Raw genomic sequence first — 19,720 nt, 5'->3', positions numbered from 1 at the left:
GAGGAGGAGGCTGTTGGGCAGGTGAGCTGGGACACCTCTGCCCCCTTTGTTGGGGTGCTGGGTCTTAGTGCCTGCCTGCCTGTGAGTCTCCAGTCAATGGCCTGGGGGAGGGGGCTGTTGGGGGAAGGGACAGGATTCTGAATTCCTTGCCCCCCTGCACTTGCCAGTCTTTCTTGGCCGGGTGGAGGGTCTGGGTTAAGTTCTGTAGCTCGCCGCCAGCTCTGCATTCCTGATGGATTTGGGGAACCCACTCGACTACTTACTTTTCGGGGTTTGCGGCTGCTCCGTGGTGTTGGAGGGTCGTTTGCTTCCCCTCTGGTCTCTGCCGCCTTCTGTGCTTCCCGCACCGGGTCTGTGTGGAGGTCCTGCATCTGGATTCCGCCACTTGCTGGAGTTTGGGGCTTCCCAGGCCCCAGTGCCTGCTGCTGCTGCTTTTGCGGCCTGGAGCTGGCGGCAAGGGGAGGGGTCCTTGCATTTGGGATCTTTGAGAGCACTGGGTATATATAAGCTTTATCTGGATTTCTTTTCTGGTTTGTGTACTTCTCCATTGCTTCTTGAATTTGTTGATTTCTTAAGATAGTTGGCTCAGGGGATTCCTTGATTCTCTCTTTTTGTGAGAGAGAGTTAGGCTGGGTCCCTATTGTTTCGGTGCCATCTTGTTTCCCCCATCTTATGATTTTTAAAAAATTAAGGATGAAAGTAAGCAGGATAATATTGTAAGCAGTATCTACTAAAGAATTAGCATTCCATATTTTAAACATGAATTTTCTTTGACTCAATTGAAGTATTTGGAGCCATCTTGTGAGTTTCATTCTGTGAAATGGAAAGTGTAGACAAGATTGTCTTTGAGAAATCTTACAACTGAGTATTGTTACTTTTAGACACAAAGGAAAACACCACTGTCGCAGAAGCTCTTCTGAAAGTTTGGACTGTCTTGGAACTGAATTTGGAACAATATGCAATTTCTCTCTTAAGGTAAAGAATTCTTTTAGTCCCTTCTATGCCATTGGAAAGAAACATATTTTATGCATTGATGACCCATTCTCAGATAACAAATGAAATCTTATAGAACACAGTATGGATATCTGATGCTTCTAAGATTCTATCTTAGATTCTAAGATTCTATGTGTTAATTCTAAGATTCAGTCTAGATTCTGGCAGGATGAGAAGGATAAGGCTCAGAGGGTGTCTCCCATTCTCCTTCCATTAAGCTTAGGATAGGTCACATACTTCTAGGTGAGGAGAAACATTGGCCTATTATTTGTTAACTAGTAGCATGCATTAGTGTCTCATACATCAGAAATTATGTGGAGGGAAAACTCGAGGACGCTCTCTTGTTCATACCCTTTGATTTTAAAAAATCTTTTAAAGAACTGCTCATCACATTAAAATCCATTCCAGCCTCTATCTCAATTCTGAATTCTTCGGGACTGCTATTCTATTCTACCACTAAGTTGACTGCTTCTAGTTTTCCTAGCATTACAGTGTGTGGGTCGAAGGAGATCACTATGGAGGAGAATTTGATGGTATGGTATGTATGATATTCATGGTTGCATACAGAACTGCTATCCTGTTTTACTTCTTTTTTTCCCCCATAGCCATGCCCAACTTTTAGCTTTCAGCATATCACCAACGTGGCAGGTTTCAACAAATCTAAAGATCTTCCTTTAACACTTTAATTGAGTACATTCACTTTTCCCTCACTATTTGGGTACCATTTTCTTTCTGGGTGGCAGATTTCTGCCAAAGTGAGAATAGGGAATCACTCGGCAGCTAACAGGATGATACAACTGACTTTTTAATGATTCAGGATTGACTGGGAAGTTCTGCATTAACTGACCTGGGTAATTTGTGTGTAGAGATTTAAATTTTTGATCCTGACTTTTTTTTAGATCAGTTTTCTGTTTAGTATTTTTAAAATATTTGGTCAAAAACTAGTATACTAGATTCATTAATATGGAGGACTTTTGCTGTAGCTCGAAACTTTGCTTCTGCTTTCCTACGTGTGCATTTCCATTATTTCCCGGTTTGTGAATCACATTCATGATTACTTCAGAACTTTAGATCACTTGGGGCCCTCTGGAGAGCAACGCTCACAGTTGATCTGGGGTAGAATCTGCTCTCAGTACCTTGTCATTCAGATTCCCCTGGTCCACACTGAGCGAGAACTCAACCCAATCAATGATGTCCTTAGCTTCTCATATCATTGAGGGTACTACTTCTATTTGTATTAGAATGGACTTTAAAGGTATTTTTTTTGCCAGTCCTGAGACTTGAACTCAGGGCCTGGGCTCTGTCCTTGGACACTTTTTGCACAAGGCTAGCACTCTGCTACTTGAGCCACAGCGCCACATCTAGCTTTTTCTGTGTATGTGGTACTGAGGAATTGAACCCAGGGCTTCATACATGCTAGGTGAGCACTCTGCCACTAGGTCACGCTCCCAGCCCTTAAAGATGTTTTCTTAATCATTGCTTATTTATTTTTATATTTCTAGACTAATGTTTAAAAGCAAGTGCAAGTCTATGGAATCTTACCCATGCTTTCAAGATGAAGAAACAAAGCTTACTTTTGCTGACTATACAGTAACCTATCCAGAACAACCACCAAATTATTGGTTCATAGTATTCAGGTGAGCTTTGTACACGAGCAAGTTGATGTTACCTTGACTAACATTCAAGATTGATCTGCAGAGTTTTCTTCATGGTAGAAAAAATGCAATGGTAGTCAAAATATCAGCTTTTAGCTGAATTACATATCTTATAATTCTTATATACTTGCTATGAATGGATGAAATATTATAGAAATTTTATTTTTGCTAATCCTGGGCTTGAGCTCTGGGCCTGAGTACTGTCCTTGGACTTTCTCAAGGGGAGAGCTCTACCACCTGAGCCTCAGAACCACTTCTGGCTTTTTTCTATGTATGTGGTACCAAGGAATCAAACCTGCGTCTTCATGCATGCCGGCCCAAAATATTATAGAAACTTTAAATCCATGTTCTTTGTACCAAAATGTGTAGTGTGTACAAGAATGCTTATTTCTACAATTCTAGCTACTCTAGAGGTAAAAATCTGAGGATCAGGGTTTGAAGCCAGCTCTTATTGGAAAGTCCATCAATCTCTTATTTCTAATTACCTACCAAAAAAAAAAAAGCCAGGGGCTGGGAGTTTGGCCCAGTGTTGGAGTGCTTGCCTAGCATGCACGAAGACCCAGGTTCAATTCCTCGGTACCACATACGTAGAAAAAAGCCGGAAGCGATGCTGAGGCTCAAGTGGTAGAGCTCTAGCCTTGAGAAAGTCCACAGACAGTGCTCAGACCCTGAGCTCAAACCCAGGACTGGCAAAAAGAAAGAAAGAAAGAAAGAAAGAAAGAAAGAAAGAAAGAAAGAAAGAAAGAAAGAAAGAAAGAAAGAAAGAAAGAAAGAAAGAAAGAAAGAAAGAAAAGAACAAAAAAGCCAGAAGTGGAAAAGTGCTAGTCTTGAGCAAAAAAGTTCACAAACAGTGTCCAGTCTCTGACTTCAAGCCCAGAACACTCTCTGTCTCCTTCTCTCTGTCTTTCACTCTGTTTCTCACACACATACATGTGAGTGCACACAAAATATGTAGTAGTTATAAACCTTTTAATAAATACATTGCCAACAATTGATATGCTTTCAATGTAGAAAGGGAGCCTTTAATTTCCAAGTAATTTTAAGTAAAAGTCAAATTACTTATAAGATGGAATTGTCATTTATATATCAGAGTAGTAAATTAATAATTGTGTGCATGTGCCTCTGCAGCAGTTCCTGGGTTTGAACTCACTCTTTTTCATCTTACTTGATTATGGTTAACATTCTACCACTTGAGCCATGCAGTATTTTGCTTGTTAATTTCCTGTCTGGCTTAACTTCTAAATATGATCCTCAGATCCTAGCTTCCTAAGCAGCTAGGATTATAGGTGTTAAAGTGAAAGCAAAATGCAGACTGTACCTATTTTCAAACCTTAAACCTTGAAAATAACTCCATGGTATTTAAGTTCAAACATTACAATTCATGTTGAATAAAGTTTGTATTTTTATAATCACAGAGAAACGTTCTTGGTTCCTCAAGATATGATTTTGCTTCCAAAAGTGTACTCTACGCTGCCAGTCTGTATGCTTCACGTTGTCAATAATGACACAATGGAAGAAGTGCCAAAGGTGTTCCAGAAAGTGGTGCCTTACCTCTACACCAAGAATAAGGTAGGTGTAATATCTATTCCCACCATATTTCAGAGTGGCCCTCAGCTGTACATAGTTCTAGAGAAGCAGGGTAGAGGGGCTCCATCTTAATCCACAGGAATAGGGCCTATTGCTTTGTGGGAGATCATGCAATTACTAGCCTACTTATTACATTACGAAAACAAAGTATGAGTGGAGTGGCGTAGCCTATAATCCTAGAGGATGAGATTTGAGGTCCCAAGCCAGCCCAGGAAGGAAAATTCTTGAAATCTCACCTCCAAATAACCAACAACACTAACTATAACCCCTCCGTACATTATCTCAACACTAAAAACTAATAAACTTAAAAAATAACTGGCCGTAAAGTCAGAAGTAGAGATGTGACTCCAGTAGTAGAATGCCAGCCTTGAGTGAAGAAGTCAAATGATAGTACAAGGCCCTGAGTTTAAGCCAGCACAAAAATATAGAAGTAAAAATGAATTAATAAAAGGAAAGTATTAGAAATGTTAATTAGTGACATCATAAATCCACACACTCTTTTAAAACAGAGGTCAGTCTAAAGAACTCGTCATGTGCTTACACTGAATCTGGAGGTTAAAAGAACAATGTATCTATATATTATACTTTCCCAAAATGCTTTAACATACATAATTTACATCCCTTTTACAAGCTCTAAATGTAAAACAAAAGTTCCTTATTAGTGTTACAGTATTGCAGTTCTAGCTCATATTCCTAGATGTTTGTTGAGAGTTATGCACTCATTATTACTTGTGTAGACCTGACTTTTGTTTCTAGAAATCTAATCAGAGAGCTTCTTCTGATGAGCTTCCAGGCAGTAACAGGAAGACAAATTAATCTTTTTATTACTTATTAGGAGCAATTGCAATTATAAATGCAGAATTACATAAAATATTTGTATTTTATTGTGATTGCAAATTAGTGGTTCACTGACCTTTTGACTAGATATTCAGATTACACTGAACCAACCCCTTACCTGCTACCTCAAGGGAAATAGAAATCCTTGCTTTCCTCAGCTCAGTATTTTAGATAAATTTGGGAGACTGGAAAATCAAATAAGATGCTATTGAGCTTCTATGATACGGCTATGATTTAAAAGTTTTTTAAGGAGCATTAGTGAAAAAGCATAGCAATTACCTACTATTAGAACATTATTTTATGCCAGAAAACGCACAAAGGAACATGTTAATCATTTCCCTGAAAGCATGTAATATGATGCTTTTTCTCTTTTCCCCTTCTCTCCCTTTCTCCCTCCTCTAATCCATGTCTCTATCCCTCCTTTCCTCCGTTCTCCCTTCCATTTCCATTTTTTGTTTTGATTGGCCATGGTGCTTGAACTCTGGGCCTAGGTGCTGTCCCTGAGCTCTTCAGCTCAAGGCTACCACCCGGCCCCTTGAGCCACAGTGCCACTTAATGGTTTTCTGGTGATTAATTGGAGATAAGAGCCTCACTATCTTTAGTGCCTGAGTTGGCTTTGAACCGTGAGTAGCTAGGCGTGAGCCATCACTTACTTATTTTTATGGTGCTAGGGATGAAACGCAGGTTGCACACACAATAGGCAAGCATGCTACCACTGACCCACGTCTCCAGCCCTCAGAAGGTACTAAGAGGGATTTCAAAGCACAATGCTTACCAAAAGACCTTGGAATCTCTATGTACATCAAGACAGCAAAGCCTTCCAACGCTATGACACCCACGGCAATGTCACTCATGTGTACGATGACCCTGTCTTGCAGAAAGGATACACCTTTGTGGCTGAAGCATTCACAGGTGACACGTTTGTATCAGGATCCCGATGGAAACTGCGCCTCATTGGCTCCTACACACCACTCCCATGTCTAACCAGAGATTCCCTGAGCAATGCCTTCACCATCAAGGAAATCAGAGATTACTACATACCCAATGATAAGAAAATCTTATTCAGGTATACAACAGAAAGGACTAAAGCCTTCTCTATCTTAGGTTTAAAATAAAGTCTGGTACATAATCTCAAGTTTGTTGAGTTTTAAGTGTATACTCACTTTGGAAATGATTGTGGTCACAGGAACAAGCCTATAGGATCACGTGTAATGGCAGTGAGATTTTCTTAGACTTTATCTTACCCAACTTACATGAAATTGACAGTTATCACTACTTGACAGTCCTCTTGTTCCTCTCCTTCTCTAGCCTGTAATAGTTCTCCTTTTCTGGCCTCTGAACCTGCTTCGCCTGCCCATGCATACACGTTCTCTTTAAACAGATTCTTTGTACATTCTACTACTCCATGAATACATGCTTCTCCATTTTTTTTTCTTCTTGTGAAAGTAGTAGGATTTGAACTCTGGAGCTGGACTTCATCCCGGAGTTTTTGACTCAAGTCAGGTATTGTACCACTTGAGCCACAGTCCCATTCTTTTTTTTTTTTTTTTTTTTTTTTTTTTTTGCCAGTCCTGGGCTTGAGCTCAGGGGCTGAGCACTGTCCTTGGATTTTCTCAAGGATAGAGCTCTACCACTTGAGCCTCAGCACCACTTCTGGCTTTTTTTTCTATGTATGTGGTACTGAGGAATTGAACCCGGGTCTTCGTGCATGCTAGGCAAGCACTCAACCACTAGGCCAAACTCCCGGCCCCCCATTTCTTTTTTATTTTTGCCAGTCCTAGGGTTTAAATACAGGGCCTGAGCACTCTCCTTGGGCTTTCTCAAGGTTAGAATTCTACCACTTGAGCCACTAAGCACCACTCTCAGATTTTTCTACCTATGTGGTACTGAGAAATCAATCCCAGGTCTTCATGCATGCTAGACAAGCACACTACTAGGCCCTCACAGCTTCATTTCTGACTTATTGATAGCTAATTCGAAATTAGAAATATAAGTCTCACATCTTTTCATGCCCAAGCTGGCTTTGAACTGGGATCAACAGACCTCAGCCTCCTCATAGCTAGGATTACGGTATATGCCATAAGTGCTACTACTGTGCTTCTCCTTTTTATGTGCTTCTCCTCTTGCTACTTAGGCTCTCTTTATATTTGGTCTATGAAATTGTGTGTCTGGATCCATGGCCGTAGTAGTTTGCAGATATAATAAGAAGTATAGAGGCTTTTAGGTTTGTCAAGTTCCATAGGTGACTACTCACCATGCCTAAGCAGAAAGATACATTTTCTCCTTGGGATTTAGTACTAATTAAAAACCATCTGCTTCTTCTTTTTGGCCATATTGGTATCCTTTGGCAAAGTCTGTGACTCACATATTTCCATAAAGTTAGAGGACTTTACAAAGTCATTTTACTTTGAGATGTTCCACCAATTATTTCTTGTGCTGATTTGAGGGACAGACCCATGGATTCATTTCTGAGTTGAATTTCTTGTCTCCATAGGTATTGTGTTAGAGTGGCAGTAGCACACCCTGTTACAATACAGGTACGAACCTCCAAACCAGATGTCTTCATCAAGCTGCAGCTTTTAGAAAGTGAAGAAGTCATGGTGAGCGCCACTGGAAAAGGCCAAGCCATAATCCCAGCCTTTAGCTTCTTGGGCACTGAAAAGGCTCTGAGTTCCCAGTGTAAGTATGCCTGCCCAACTTGGGTTTTTGGATTCATAGACTTGTTTTTAAGGCATTTTATAGTCTCTCTTTATATTGGAATAGAAACAATACTTATCACTAAAATGATGGTGAATTTCATTTTTAATCACAGCATTTGTCACCACTAATACAAATGTAATTGGGCACCAATTAGTTTGGAAAAATGACTGGTTAAACAGTCACTGAAGACTTTTCTTTTTAGAGAAAAAAAATTTCTAATTTTAATACATAAGTCAGCTTGCTAGTAAGAAGTAAAGTTCTTAGTACCTTAAATTTTCTAAAATTTCCTTTATTCCCAACTTTCAATACAATATTCTCATGAGTATTTTATTTTGCCAGTCCTGGGGCTTGAACTCAGGGCCTGAGCACTATGCTTGGGCTTTCTCAAAGCTAGCACTCTATCACTTAAACCACCCACTTCTGGCTTTTTCTGTTTATGTGGTACCAAGGAATCTTTTATGCTAGGCAAGCACTCTATCACTAGACCATGCTCCTAGCCCCTCAATATTTTATTAAGTAAATACCATTTAAAATATAACAGTGATATTTTCAGGCAGTTATTTGCTTATTTTGTTAATTTGATTCTGACTAAAAATAGCACATGACCAATGCATCAACAAGGGAATATAGTTATATATATTATATAATACATAGTACAGAGTTTATTATATAGGATTAAAGTTATGCTAGACAGTTGATACAGATACTTTAGCTTTTGTGCTTTTCTTCATTTTTCATTTACCTGTTGTTATTATTGCTACTTCCTAAATTTACAAGGTATTTCCTCTTTGTAGCATTAGGTCCCAACTAATGCTAGGTAAATAAACTAATCTCAGGTAAATAAAAGTGGCTATGTTCCTAGATTTGAATTCTTGTCATCGCAGTTTTTATATATTTCATGTTTTCCTATTGATATTCATCAGTTGCTTATTAATTATGTCCAACATTTTCTTTAAATACTTAAGTATGTGTATATTAGCCATTTAGGGCCAAGTCCAAAATCCATATCAGCTATGTATATTTGTAATGACCTTTCAAATGATGGTCACTTTTACTGTGTATGTTTCTGAGATATTCCTCTCACCTACCGTGCTCTCCAAGACAGTAGCTGTTTCAGGGGCCCAAATGACCACCTTCATTTCTGACCTGGAGGAGCTTCATGGTATGGTCTGCTCTGCTCTTTCCTGCAGCTGGGAAGATGCTCAAAGGCAGCAATTGGGGAAAGTGACAGATGAGCTTGTTCTTTTCCTTGCTCTCAGGCATCACAGGCCTTCACTGGACTGTCTATTGCCTGATGGCTGAAAACTGCTGCTTTCTATCTTTTGTCCAGTTTTATCACTTTTGTAGTGAGATGACAGAATCAGTGCCCATCTTTCTATCTTGGCTAGAGTTGGAATTTCTTTGTGATGGTCATTAATTTACCTCTATATATGCTTGACAAATTGTTTGTATTCAACACATTTCTATTTAGTTTCTCCATTTCTGCTTATATTATTTGTTGATGAAAAAACAGTGGAGTTAGGAATGTTAAATGAAAATGAAATATTTTCTTAATGAGATAACATGCATACATGAAATGAGACATTAAAGAGCTTGGATGAATAATGTGTTGTATCTTTCAAATGGTACAATGTGAATGAGGAACTGTCACTGTTCTTTTATCAGTAGAGGTTGTTCAGAGCAGGCATTGCTCTATATCACACATGTATTTCTGTGAAACCAGATTATTCCAAAGAATCTGGTGATATTTTCTTGTTTCTCAGAAATATATACCTTTCCTTTAAGTATATTATAATTGCTAACAATGATGTGTATCACATGTACTAACTTAATTTTATTCTTTTTCAGCTAGCAAGCAAGTTCTTTCATATCATACTTCACTGAAGAAGGACCCAGAAATTCCTAGCAAGAAGAAATCTGCCCAGGGAAGTCAAAAATCCTTTAAGGGTAGACCTGGAAGTTCCATAGTAGAGCCAGGTCTGTCTGTGTTGGAGGAGGAAGTTATCAGTGTACCCACTATAGAAGAAAATTCTAGCACGCCACAGCAGGTATATGACCATTAGAGGAAAAATTCTTCCAACAGACTTCTCCTAAAAGCTAGAAAAAAATAAAATAATCCTCTTTAAACATTGTCAATATATAATACACATTCTGTGTAATATCACCACTATATAACCAGAACTGAAGAATAATGAGTGAACCATCTCTCTATGTCATAATAGTTACATGACAGATTGAATCTTCACAATAGTCTATAATGCAGACATGATAATCTCGTTTTATAAATAAATTTAATACATAACTCTGAAGACAGATTTTAATAGAAATCCCATATTACTAAAAGTAATATAAGTAAGGTAAAAAGGAAAGTACATATATTATAAAGTACTAGATTCAAACTTGGCAAACCCATTGGAAATTAAAAAAAAAACAGTTAAAAACAACGGAAAAGAAAATAGAGTAGACAGGCACCTGTGGCTAACACCTGTAATACTAACTACACAAGCGGCTTTGATCTGAGGATTACATTTTGAAGCCAACCCAGCCGTAAAGTCCCTAAGACTCTCCAGTGAACCACCAACAATCCTGGAAATGGAGCTCTGGCTCAAAGTGTTAGATTGCTAGCCATGAGCAGAAAAGCTCAGAGACAGTGCCCAGGCACTGCGTTCAAGCCCCATGACTTAAAACAAAAAAAGAAAGAAGAAAAGAAAGAAAAGAAAGGAAAAAGAGAAAGAAAAAGGAAATAAAGAGCCATAAATAAACTTATCATATGATAATACTAAACATTCCTATTAATCAGTTAATATACTAAAATTTCTAGTATCATAAAAGCAAGAAAGTAGACATGTAAACAATTGTTACAGAAAGCAATATTATGTTAATTATTAATAGAAAACTATTAGAAGTTCAGAAATAGAGGGAGAGAAATGGGGACAAAAACATAAGAAGTATCAATGTGTGAGAAGTAATGTACCTACTATCTGGTGAATGTAACTGTAACCCCTCTATACATTACCTTGATAATAAAAAATAAAATGAAAAAAATGAAGCTCAGAAATAACAAGAGAAAAATGAACAATTCACAACTGAAAATTTTAATGTACTATATCTCAGAAACTAATAGATCAAGCTAATGACAAAATAAAAATAATTGTGATGATTTTAATGTTTTAATTTTGTGCTTAATAATTTAGATACTTTTATGGAAACTTACCTAATGAACAGAGAATGTACTTTTCTTTGTAATAACTTGGGTATTTTGAGATATAACATTAATCAGTAAATGGAATCCTGAAAAAAATCTAAACTATCAAATACTAGAGATGTTATATGTCTGTAATGCAATAAAATAGGATTAATGATAGTTTAAAAGCCCATGAATAATGAAAAGTAGGTAAAATATATTAATTGTTAGTTAGAATGAACATCAAAAAAGAAGTATATAATACTCAATAATTTTTTAATTTGACAAATCAAAATTTGTAAGCAACAATAGACTAATATGTAGTGAAATCCTAACCTTTTTGATGAATAAATTAGTAGGTATAATTGTTTAAACTATATAACCTAAACCAGGCTCTGGTGGCTCATGCCTGTAATACTAGCTACTCAGGCAGCTGGGATGTGAGGATCTTGGTTCAAAGCCAGCCCAGGCAGGAAAATCCATGAGACTCTTATCTCCAGTTAACTATCAGAAAGGAGGAAGATCATCTGTGGCTCAAGTTGTACAGTAAAACTGTAAAGTTGAACAATAAAGCTATATGACAGTACCTAGACCCTGAGTTCAAGTCTCAGGACCAGCAAAGAAACAAACTGTATAACCTTAGTTAATTTTAACAAAAGGTTAGATGAGAGCCAAAGAGCAACTCAAAGTGTAAAGAAGAAATGATTTTCATGATTTCATCCAGGACATATTTGGAATGAGGAACAAAATCCAAAATAGATTAATAAAAGCCTAAGCTATTTTTAAAAGATTAATGACATAGAAATGGGTATATTAAGACAAAGAAAAATCTAAACTAGTCTAATATATGAAAAATATAATGGATATAATTGTTATTTTATTAGCAAGAACATTATAAGAATACACTATGCTGCTACCTCCAAGCTAGAGGAAGGAGATATATAAATTCTAGGAGGTTGGGAGGTGGTAAGGATGGAAACAGAGGCCTCCAAGCTGATTCAGAAGAAAAGAGAAAATCTGAATAAAATAATAGAAAATAGTGTAAAATGTTCTCTTGCAATACCAAAAGACTCCACTGTGGGTCATCCATAAATCTATTGCTTTATGGAGCAAGCCAAACATAAAGCTTTAGGATATTACCCTTCTCCACAGTAATGGAACTATATTCCTTCACACTAGTGTCTTATTTACCTGCAGCCCTCACAACTACTGAATGGAACAGGAAAATGTCACACATACACACACACACACACACACACACACACACACACACACACACACACACACACTGGAATTTTCTTTATCCATCATTCATTGAGAAAAATAGTATTATGCCATTTGCAAGGAAATAGATGAACCAAGAAAAATATTACTAAGTGGAGTAAGCGAGGCTCAGAGAAAAAATGGTGAATGTTTTCTCCATGTGGAAGAAGTTAGAGCTAAAATATAAGCATATTTAAAGATACATTTAGGGCCATACACATATCTACAGAATGAAATAGCATAGGATGCTATACATAAGAATGAGATTATATGGTATCACCCCTTGAACAGTTACAGGACAGAGCGTTCAACAATATGACTATCAGAAAGTTGAAAGAGGTTTTTATTGAGCGGGCTGGGGACCAACAGGAGAGGGGCAGATGAATGTAAAGAGGAAGGGGGGGCAGAAACAGTCATGGATGTGAAAACTGAACTAGAGACTTTGAGGAGATGAGGAGGGATGAGTGGGTAGACAATGATAAAGGGGTGATTCTGACCAAGATTGTGGACATAGATTGACATGTTATACCGCATTCCCTTTGTATGAATATCAGAAGTAAACAAAAACAGTTAAATTTGTTTAAAAAAGATATGAATATATACTAAATGAAAGAGAAATAAGAGGACTTTTGATTATTTCTCCAAAATAAAAATTATTCTCAATATATCTAATCAATAAATCATAGCTTTATACTTTTGAACCATCCTGAACTCTGAGAAGTTCCTTAAGACCAACAGCTCTAGAAGAAAGATTTGAGTGTTTTAATAATGTGAGAAATTTCTTAAATTTCTCTTTATAACATACGGCATTGGCAAAAATGAAAACTTATTTGATAGCAGCCATTTCTTGGGTTGTGAGAATGTGTAACATTGGTTAATTGTGACATTACAGAATTTTTTAGGCTGTTTACTTCATAACAGGTTTTTTAGGCTATTTACCTCATTTACTTTATCTCCCAATTCAGAAATTGTACACTGAAATTATACATTCTGAGTTCTAGTCTACATTCTTCTCAATTGTTCTTTTTTTCATATATTTTTATTGTAATTAATAGAAGGGTTACATTATATTTGCCAGATAGAAGGTACATTAATTCACATATATTGATACACTTTCACATGTCTTTCTCAATTGTTCTTAAACACTTGCTCTTCATTTTCGTTCACAGGGCTATAAGTACATCATCCAGTGTTTGGTTCTTCATGACAGCTGGACTCTCACAGAAGGCCAGCTTACATTTGTGCAAGCGTTAAAAGACTTGGAGAAAACTGACACCAAAGGCAAGTCACTCCAAATGCTTCTATGTGCACTTTACATTTTGTATATTTAACTGTAAATTAATTCCATAATTATTAAACTCTTTATTATAATTCAGATTCTATACCACATTTCCTGTCATGTTCATTGAATCTGTATTAAAATGTATTTCCTGATTTCAGATACCTGATTGCTTAGGCCCTATTGAAATACATTTTGTCATACAAAAAATGTGGCATATTTGAATGTTTCAGTAACTATACCAAGAAGTTTTTCATGTGTAAAATTGTTTTTCAAAAAATATAGCACTAAAAATAATCTCTTACAGCATGTAGCATATCCTTAGTTCCATATGAGAAATCACTGGTGAAGGAAAACTGGTTTGCTTCTTGAAAATATAAATGATTTACAACATCCTTACATTATAAACCATAGATAGCTCTATGTCTTTGAAAAAGAGAATCATATCAGCACTTGATAGATGATAATTATCAACAGACATAGACAGATCAACATTATAAAATATGGTATTTGAAAAGACATTATGCATGTTTTCTATTTGCATTCTTTAAAAAAATTAAGTCAGATTACTTAATCATGGGCAATAATACATGCAAAACATTTAAAAATATAATGAAACAACATGAAAGACAAAGCCCAGTGGCCCTGAAAGCTTTAAGTATCAAGATCCATTAATCACCACTATCAAAGGCTGCTCTGTCTCCAGGACTTTGTGTGTATTTTGTCATACACAGCATAAGACACAAATTGTGGTCTAGAAGTGGCACTGTGGCTGAAAGTGGTAGGGTGCTATCCTTGAGGTGAAGAGCTCAGGGACAGTGCCCAGGCCCAGTGTTCAAGCCTCATAACCAATAACAACAACAAAGTCCTTTGATTATCTGTGGTCATTTGTGGCCTAAAAATAATAGAATTATACAATAAAGAATTAAGATGTTCTGAGCAAATGAGACTACATTCACATATTTCATTATAGTCATTTGTTATAATTGCTTGGTTTACATAATGTCTAAAATACAGAACAGGCAAGGATGTTATGAAGACTCAAAATAATCTGTGGAAAATTCTTAGGTCATATCGACATTTACAAAGTACATTTATTATTATTATGCATTCCAACTAGAAAATACATATATCAGAAATAGTGTATAATTTTCTGATGTTGTATTTGATCACTTTACATATGAATGAGCAGCTGCCAGAGTTAAATTACACCTTGCACTCAATCATGTATTTGTTGCTATAAAGAAACAAGAAGAGAAAGTAATGATAGAATTATATTTATAATTAGAGAATTTTTGTATTGAAAGAATATACCAAGTAGTTTTTTATGAGAGTCAAGCAGCTTTTGAATTCAGAATAATCTTTAATACTATGTTTAGTAATGGATAATAAAGTCTGTAAGACTTTGATTTCCAATGAACCACTAGAAAATGGAAAGTGGTGCTGTGGCTCAATGGGTAGGGCCGTAGCCTTGAGCTGAAGAACTCAGGAACAGTGCCCTGGCTCAGAGCTCAAGCCCCATGACAGACCAAAAAAAAAATAGAACAAGAATATGTTTACAAGTATAACTATCTACTGAACATTTCCGTCTATTTTGTTTTGGTTACTTATAAGATAATGTTAGAGGTATAAAGTTATTAAAGTTATTACATGAACAAACATTCCCATGTACTTTCGCTCTGCAAGAAGCTTATAAATTTATCCCAATTATTATTGTACAATGTGGGGTCACAGTGGTCATAATTTTGAGTCAGTGGGCTATGTTTTTTTTCATTTTTTTTGTTCCTATATATGTTACAGCATTCTCACAAGCTTTGAATATAAAACAATCTGAACATGAGAGTATACCAAGAATGAAACCCTATAGTGGGTTGTCATTAGGGATTTAAAGGAGGCATGTCATAATGTTCTAGTCTTCAAGGAACTTGTAATTCATGGGAGAAAAGGTTACAATAGGTTATCTCATTTATGAATTTGCCAATTATGTTGACTATTTCAATGTTGATGAGATCTCTCCAAGTTGCATTTTACCAGGTAAAGAAGCAGTGGACTCAAGATTCAGTACTGAAAAAGTTGTGACTTTGTTGTCTGTTTCCTGTTTCTCCTCTTGATCTTGTTTCTGTGGTTCTTCATCTCCAGTTTTATGCCTTGGCCTTCCATCAAGCTAACCTGATTCTATTTCTGTGGGTTCATTTTGCCCACTTGCCTGCTCACAGTTAAATCAATGCACTTACCACTAGCAAGGATCAAGCTGCACAGAATCCTGCTTTTCTTCTCAGAGCTCCACAGAGCTCTCTGTGCTCTTCCAACAGGAGTGCCAGGCTATCTGAATTACAGAGAAATTTCATTCTTTCAGCATTTTGTCCCAGATGAACAGAATGTACAGATTCTTGGGAGGTTCTGATTTTTTAAGGAGTCAAATCTAAGAGGATTTATAATAATAGCCATAATAATTTATAATTATATCATAGGTGAAGACAGCTAAATAAGAGCAAATGTTTTAGCGTACTTTTGAAATTAAGCTTGAAATAATCAAGTTCCTTATGGCTATAAATTAATACTTTCGTTATAAAAAATTCCCAGAAAATGACTAAAAACTAAAGCATATAGAAAACACACAAAATTAAGGGTTTAAAATGTCATCATGGTAAATAACGTTAATCCCAACATCCACACTTCAATGTTGACTTCATGGTATATGAATTATATCTCAATTATATTACGAAAGGGAGTCATACTGGCCTTGATATAAGATCTGTTTGATAGTTCTTTGTTTAGAAAAAAGAGACTCAAAGCCTTCATTTCCTTGATTTTACGAGCATGTAAATATTGACTTTTCCTATTTATGTCTCTCTAGGTCACATGGAAAAACATGAAGAATTAATTACCACGGGAAGCCCAGATTCCCATGCTGTTAGTGAGGGGCAAAAATCTGCAGCCACTTCCAAAACAACAAGGAAAGGTAAAGAAAAGTCTGCTGACAAAGACAAGGCAAAAGACAAGCAAGCAGCGCGCTTTGAGACTCAGGTACAGTGTGGCATTTTACCTGCTGTAGCTGCTGGATGAACTAGGAGTCATTGAGTTACTGGGGTCCGTTTCTTCTGAAGACAAAATGGTGAAAATTTGATCTTGATTCTGTCAGTCGTCTCCATACCATGAGGATGTTTTTTGGGACATTTCTCCCTTTCAGGGTTGTTTTCTAAAGCATTCACTGGACTGTTAGGACATATTCCTGCAACTTAAACTTTTTTTGTGTATGCCAGTAATGGGGCTTGAGCTCGGGGCCTGCGGCTATTCTTGAGCTTTTTTATTTATTTTATTTTATTTTTTTTGCCAGTCCTGGGCTTGAGCTTAGGGCCTGAGCACTGTCCTTGGACTTTCTCAAGGCTAGCACTCTACCACTTGAGCCTCAGCACCACTTCCGGCTTTTTTGCTATGTATGTGGGGTACCGAGGAATTGAACCCAGGTCTTGGTGCATGCTAGGCAAGCACTCTACCACTAGGCCAAACTCCCGGCCCCTGCTTGAGGTTTTTTTTGCTCAAGGCTAGTGCTCTACCACTTGAGCTACAGCTCCACTTCTGGTTTTTTTAGTACCCACTCACAGATAAGGATCTAACCTACTTTTGTGGCTGGGCTGGCTTTGAGCCTCCATCCTTAGATGTCAGTCTCTTGAGTAACTGGGATTATAGGCATGAGCCACTGGCATCTAGCTTGGAATTTGACATTTTAAAATCAGTATGACATGATTTCTACCCTTAAAGATTGTAGTAGAGCAGACAAAAGATAAACACAATGCTTTTTACCTGCTGAGCAAGGTGATAAACAGAACTGCCTCATGGAGAAAATTTTAGCAGCAGATGTCTACATAGCCATAGAAAAGTACAGCCTCTTCCAGAAGGATCTGAGCCCAGAACTGAATCTGTGAGCAAAGACCCGCTGAGACAAAAAAGCAAACCTGGGTAGTTTGGCAAAACATTTAAAATTATAAGAAATAAGGCTAAAAGGTAAAGTGAGGCCTGGATCAACCAGACGGTTAGATCTCTGTCTCTAACACAAAGGCCATGACTCCAGTCTTCTTCAGAGCAACTCACACTTGAATGATGGAGGTAAAGGCATCCAAGAGCAGCCAAGGTGCATAGTGAAAAATAGGTCAATTGATATTCCGATTTGGGTTGCTTTTGAAAAGACTGCACTGTGACAAACTACAGAGGAGGACAAAAGCCTTTTCACAAGTGTGATCGTTGCTTGGCTTGCACAGAACTAGAAGGCTGTCGTGTGGTAGTAGGAAGGAAGAAGTGTGTGGACAAGAGCTGACACGTTTCAGGCACTCTGCAGCTTTTTAAAGGTCTGGATTCAAAAGAGGTAAGACTAGCAGAGGGATGAGAATGCAGCCATGGTGTAAGAGCAAAAAGGATGCACAAGTATTTTCCAGGATGGGATCAAAAGAAAGGAAGAGGAGGACAGGTAAAAGACAAGACAAGGCTAGAGTTGTTTATCTGGAGTGAGAGGGCGGGGTAAAGAAGAAAGTGAAAGTTCCCTGTTTCTGGCAGGATTGCTGAAGGCAGAGGTCTATATCATTGGCAAAACTGACAGTCAATGAAATTTAACAATGAAAGCATGATTTGCATGTCCCAGATGCAAGGAATGAAAACCTCTGTCCTCTTGTGTGTGAAAATGTTAATTCTCTAGCTGGAATCCACCTCAGGAAACACAGTGATAAAAGAAATGTAACCTGTTTCTAGACTCACTCAAGACCCACAGGTACAGGTCTCCCTAGAATCCTGATAGTACTCTCGTCTCCACATCAAAAGTGCGTCCCAGAAAACTTGCAGGGACACTCACTTATCAAGCCACTTGAAACTTGATAAAAGGCTGGTGTGCTGGGGTATAAAAGTAGAAAAGAGAAAAATTTCCATGGGTTCAGTTTTTATTCTCATTGACACATGAAGGCGACACTGCAGAAAGCATGGTTTTGGTCCATGGAAAAAAATTACACGTGAAAAGTGGCAGCGACAACTTCCCAATGAATTATGTGTCAAGGACAATTGACACAGCCTCAGCCATATGTAAGGTGCTATGTAACCACATTATTTTTATTATCTGAACTTGCCTCATGATCTACCAAAGAACTCACCTTCAGATGGATTCAAAGCTAGTTCATTGTGGAAAGCCTTCAGCCCAGGTGAGGAGAGAATTAGATTAAGATTATCCTGTGTGAGGATAAAAAATGAAGTGAACGCCATCAGCCCTCAGAGACTTGTGTGACACCATCATACATACTAATACATGTAATGAGAACTCGAAAAGAAGAACAAAGCTATCTGGAAACGCAAAGCCCTTCCCCCCACCCAGTCACTATCAGTGAACTTCTTCTAAGTAGAAACTGCCAAACTCAGTTCTCCTAGCCTGCAAGTGATTGATTATCTAGCTCTCAGTTTTGTGAAGAGATTTTCTGAGCGTGTGTAAATGTAACATAGACACCACTGTGTATAATTATAAGAATGAGATGCACAAATCTTTACTGTGTATTTACACAGACTCACTATAGTCACCCATGTTATCCCTCCTCCTCACCTCCACTGCTCTGTTTTCAGATATCACAGATTCATTTGGTGTGTCTTGAAGCTTTATACAAAAGAAGCAGACAATATGTGCTTTTCTGTTCAACTTGTAATTCATGCAAAGAAAGATGTTTGCCTGTGAGATTCTTTCATACCATAGTGTATATCAGTAGTTGGATATTGTTTAATGTTAGTGGTACCCAGTTTACATCTCTATTAAAATTTATTTATCGGATGATAAGACATTCAGGCTGTTGTTTTGAATAAGACTGCAGTAAGGCTTGGCACTGCTGGTTCACACTTGTAATCCTAGCTACTCAGGAGTCTGAGATCTGAGCACAGTGAGTTGAAGTTAGCCCAGGCAAAAAAGTCCAGGAGAACTTTATCTCCACCTAGACACCAAAAAGCTGCATTAGATCTATGGCTCATATGTGAGAGCACAAGCCTGCAGTGCAAAAAGGCCAAGAACAGCACCAGAGCCTGATTTCAAGCCCTAGGATTGAAAACATGGCTCCCTGACCCAGCCAAAAAAAAAAAAAAAAAAAAGACCTCAGTGAACATACCTGCACAAATCTTCTCATTTCTCTTGGGTGAATATCTACTTGTGAAACTAGGAGTTAGAAGACAGAACCTAATCCCTTTTCCAAAGGGATTAACATT

General features: G+C 37.5%; 1 protein-coding gene across 1 annotated transcript in view; it reads left to right on the top strand.

Annotated features, from left to right (window-relative positions):
• Adgb (androglobin) overlaps positions 1–19,720 on the top strand; it is a 99,624-nt gene that overhangs the window by 63,026 nt on the left and 16,878 nt on the right. The window contains exons 24-31 of the mRNA XM_090337995.1: positions 882–975; positions 2,496–2,630; positions 4,064–4,217; positions 5,951–6,138; positions 7,567–7,751; positions 9,621–9,820; positions 13,389–13,500; positions 16,356–16,525. Of these exons, the coding sequence (XP_090194121.1) occupies positions 882–975; positions 2,496–2,630; positions 4,064–4,217; positions 5,951–6,138; positions 7,567–7,751; positions 9,621–9,820; positions 13,389–13,500; positions 16,356–16,525 (1,238 nt within the window). The remainder of the gene's footprint in view (positions 1–881; positions 976–2,495; positions 2,631–4,063; positions 4,218–5,950; positions 6,139–7,566; positions 7,752–9,620; positions 9,821–13,388; positions 13,501–16,355; positions 16,526–19,720) is intronic.

Source organism: Megascapheus bottae, chromosome 8 (assembly GCF_031878675.1).
Source record: "Megascapheus bottae isolate mThoBot1 chromosome 8, mThoBot2.hap1, whole genome shotgun sequence".
Classification (NCBI taxonomy): Eukaryota; Metazoa; Chordata; class Mammalia; order Rodentia; family Geomyidae; genus Megascapheus; species Megascapheus bottae.
Note: the sequence above shows the minus strand (reverse complement) of the source record. Positions and strands in the feature narration are given on the sequence as shown.